The sequence below is a fragment of the Bombus pyrosoma genome, linkage group LG12 (genome assembly GCF_014825855.1).
Source record: "Bombus pyrosoma isolate SC7728 linkage group LG12, ASM1482585v1, whole genome shotgun sequence".
Taxonomy (NCBI): Eukaryota; Metazoa; Arthropoda; class Insecta; order Hymenoptera; family Apidae; genus Bombus; species Bombus pyrosoma.
Genome location: NC_057781.1, coordinates 4,260,292 through 4,263,000, shown reverse-complemented (window position 1 = coordinate 4,263,000; position 2,709 = coordinate 4,260,292). Strand labels below are relative to the sequence as shown.

At 30.9% G+C, this 2,709-nt stretch overlaps 1 protein-coding gene across 6 annotated transcripts; it reads left to right on the top strand.

Moving 5' to 3' along the window:
- The first annotated feature begins 24 nt into the window (after positions 1-24).
- On the top strand, positions 25-2,479 carry LOC122573972 (steroid receptor RNA activator 1-like). 6 transcript variants are annotated; one of them, XM_043741025.1, is made up of 5 exons: positions 25-505; positions 646-795; positions 1,083-1,415; positions 1,548-2,018; positions 2,097-2,479. In XM_043741025.1, exons 3-5 carry the CDS (start codon positions 1,097-1,099, stop codon positions 2,291-2,293), a joined length of 987 nt encoding a protein of 328 aa, XP_043596960.1. In that variant the 5' UTR covers positions 25-505; positions 646-795; positions 1,083-1,096; the 3' UTR covers positions 2,294-2,479. The 6 variants fall into 6 exon arrangements, with proteins under 6 accessions (XP_043596960.1, XP_043596955.1, XP_043596959.1 ...); XM_043741020.1 differs by having other exon boundaries at positions 646-951; XM_043741024.1 differs by having other exon boundaries at positions 646-974.
- The last annotated feature ends 230 nt before the right edge of the window (positions 2,480-2,709 follow it).

Sequence of the window (2,709 nt, the reverse complement as noted above, 5' to 3'; positions counted from 1 at the left end):
TCGATCGAGATCTGGTCTTTTTTTTTACCGCGGATTCAACTAAATTGTCATCGTTGTTATACATCGTTTGAAATGATCTTTTATATTAATTTAATGATCGGCACATATCGTGCTTAAAAGAAATTCATTATAAATTTATTACATTCACATGTATCTGTAGGATGGAATCTTTTCAATGCTTTTATAATATCTCATAAACCATTTTTCAACAACCCACGTTGGGTTGGGTTATAGTAGCAGTATTAATCCGGCTGTCGTGAGGCGGCTGAATTAGCTTGAAAACTGAGGCCGGGCGGTGGGATATTTTTGCGTAGAATTCGAAAACTAAAGACGACCGCCGGTTATATGTACAGATAACAGTTGTTGAAAATGTCGAGCCATATGACATATTTCAAAATCATCGAAATCGGAAAAAATGCTCTTGATTGACAACTTTATCATTTAGCTTTAGGGGAATCGCATAATGGAAAAGATGAAGTTTCCTGGAGTTTTTGTTAAACTAAAGGTAGGTTTAGTCCTAAGGTAAAATTAAAAATATTTATAATGCTTTGCGACATTTCCTTCGTGACAATTTACTCATGTAAAAAGCCCTTTTTGATATATTAAAGTTTGAAAAACTAACCAAATTGCTCACTATTACTGTAGACCTCTGGTGGCAGAGTGAGGAAAGTTTCCACAGGATTTTTTCGAAGTCGATATTACAGAACGTCTGACACAAGATCCCATATAATGTCGTATCATCAAGTCTATTTTATACTTATTCAACGTTAATATGTTTACAATTATACCGTATAAGTAAATATGCTTATAACAGCTTATAAGTGTGCTTATCAAATTTAATATCAATACTAATCTTAAATCAGTTTTACTTTACATATCATTTTCTTTTGACATTTCCTTCAACATAAAATTTGATAAGATTGCAATCAAAGATGAGCGAAAAGAAAACAAGTAATATAAGCAGTTCGGCAAATGTATTTAGCTAGTTCTCTGTAATACTTAATATAATAATAATAATGTTTATGATACAGAAATACATTTAGTAACATGCCTCATTATCTTTATGTAATTTTATTTTGTAGATCATAAACGTTCTATGCGAAAGGTTTTATTAGGTCATGACCCTGGATGGAATGATTCTCCAAAATGGATATATTTTACTGGACAAAGTTCCATAACGCCTACCAAGCGAGTACTGAACAAGACGGTAGCATTTCCAATGGAATCTATACAAGCTATAGATAAAGAATCTTCTGTAAATAAGCCATTAAAAATGCCACCACATATACAGGGTTGGATTGATCTATTAATAGCACCACATCCTCCATTGTTATGTCCTTCAAACAAAAATATAGAAGGCAACAATATAGAGGTTGATAAAGAGAAGACATTAAACAAACTTTTGAAGGAAACAAGTAATATAAATACCTTGACATATGTATTTAGCTATTTCTGTGTAATATTTAATATAAACAATAATATTATGTATGATACAGAAATATGTTTTGTAACATGTCTTATTATCTCCATGTAATCTTATTTTACAGATCAGAAACGTTCTACGCGGAAGGTTTCATTTGGTCATGACACCAGATGGAATGATTCTCCAAAATGGATATATTATACTGGACAAAGTTCTATAACGCCTACTAAGCGAGTACTGAACAAGACGGTAGCACTTCCAATGGCATCTATACAAGCTGTAGATAAAGAATGTTCTGTAAACAAGCAATTAAAGATGCCACCACATATACAGGGTTGGATTGATTTATTAATAGCACCACAGCCTCCATTGTTATGTCCTTCAAATAAAGATATAGAAGGGAACAATATAGAGATTGATAAGGAGGAGACATTAAACAATGTTTTGAAAAATTTGGAAACTGTAATAAGTGAGCATATATTGGAAAATGATAGAATTAAGGAGGTAAAGAAGAGATTAGATATATTGAAGGATGTATGGCTTGAAGATAAATTAAATAATGTGATATACAAGAATGTTTTAGATTTGTCTACAGGTTAGTTTTGTAACTAATTATTTCTTAAATACATTATTTTTTCTGGAGGTAGAAGAATAATGGAAAATTTGTTTCCAGCTTTACGAGAAGGGAACATTAAAAAAGCTGATGAGATACATGTTTCATTAATGATGCAACATGCTAGTCTGTGTAGTGCATGGATGCCTGGGATTAGGCATATTATTTTAGAATTGGAAACCAAAATGAAAAATTCAAATGTAACACAATCTCAAAGCTCTGAATTACTTTTATTATCTACTGGAGAAAATAAGTAAATGACGATTCCTTGGGTATATAATATTTGCGTGCAGCAACTATTTTGCGATAGTTATTGACATTATCTTTTCGCTTATAAGTTTATATATTAATTGATGTTATTAAAAAGTACACACCAAAAAGAAACTATTGATATTATGAATGTAACAAATTTTATTACAATAAAACAAATCCCATGAAACTTATATAATGTGTATCGTACTTCTGACATCTATTGATAACGTGGAAGTTTGTTGTAAGACGAACTCAACGTATTTTACAATGCTTGACATCAAAATGGCAAAAAATCAATATTGCGATCTTATTTTTAAATGCGTACATTCAATGAATGTATGTATATATTGAAAATATGACTCATCATCTTCAATTTCACCCTTCTGTCAGATGGTAAATGAAACATAAGATATTATATTAT

Excerpts from the sequence above, each read along its gene's own strand:
- LOC122573972 (XM_043741020.1), top strand. Across the intron at positions 1,416-1,547 it reads CAAACTTTTGAAGGAAACAA|ATCAGAAACGTTCTACGCGG; the intron begins GTAATATAAATA and ends CTTATTTTACAG. Across the intron at positions 2,019-2,096 it reads TGTTTTAGATTTGTCTACAG|CTTTACGAGAAGGGAACATT; the intron begins GTTAGTTTTGTA and ends ATTTGTTTCCAG.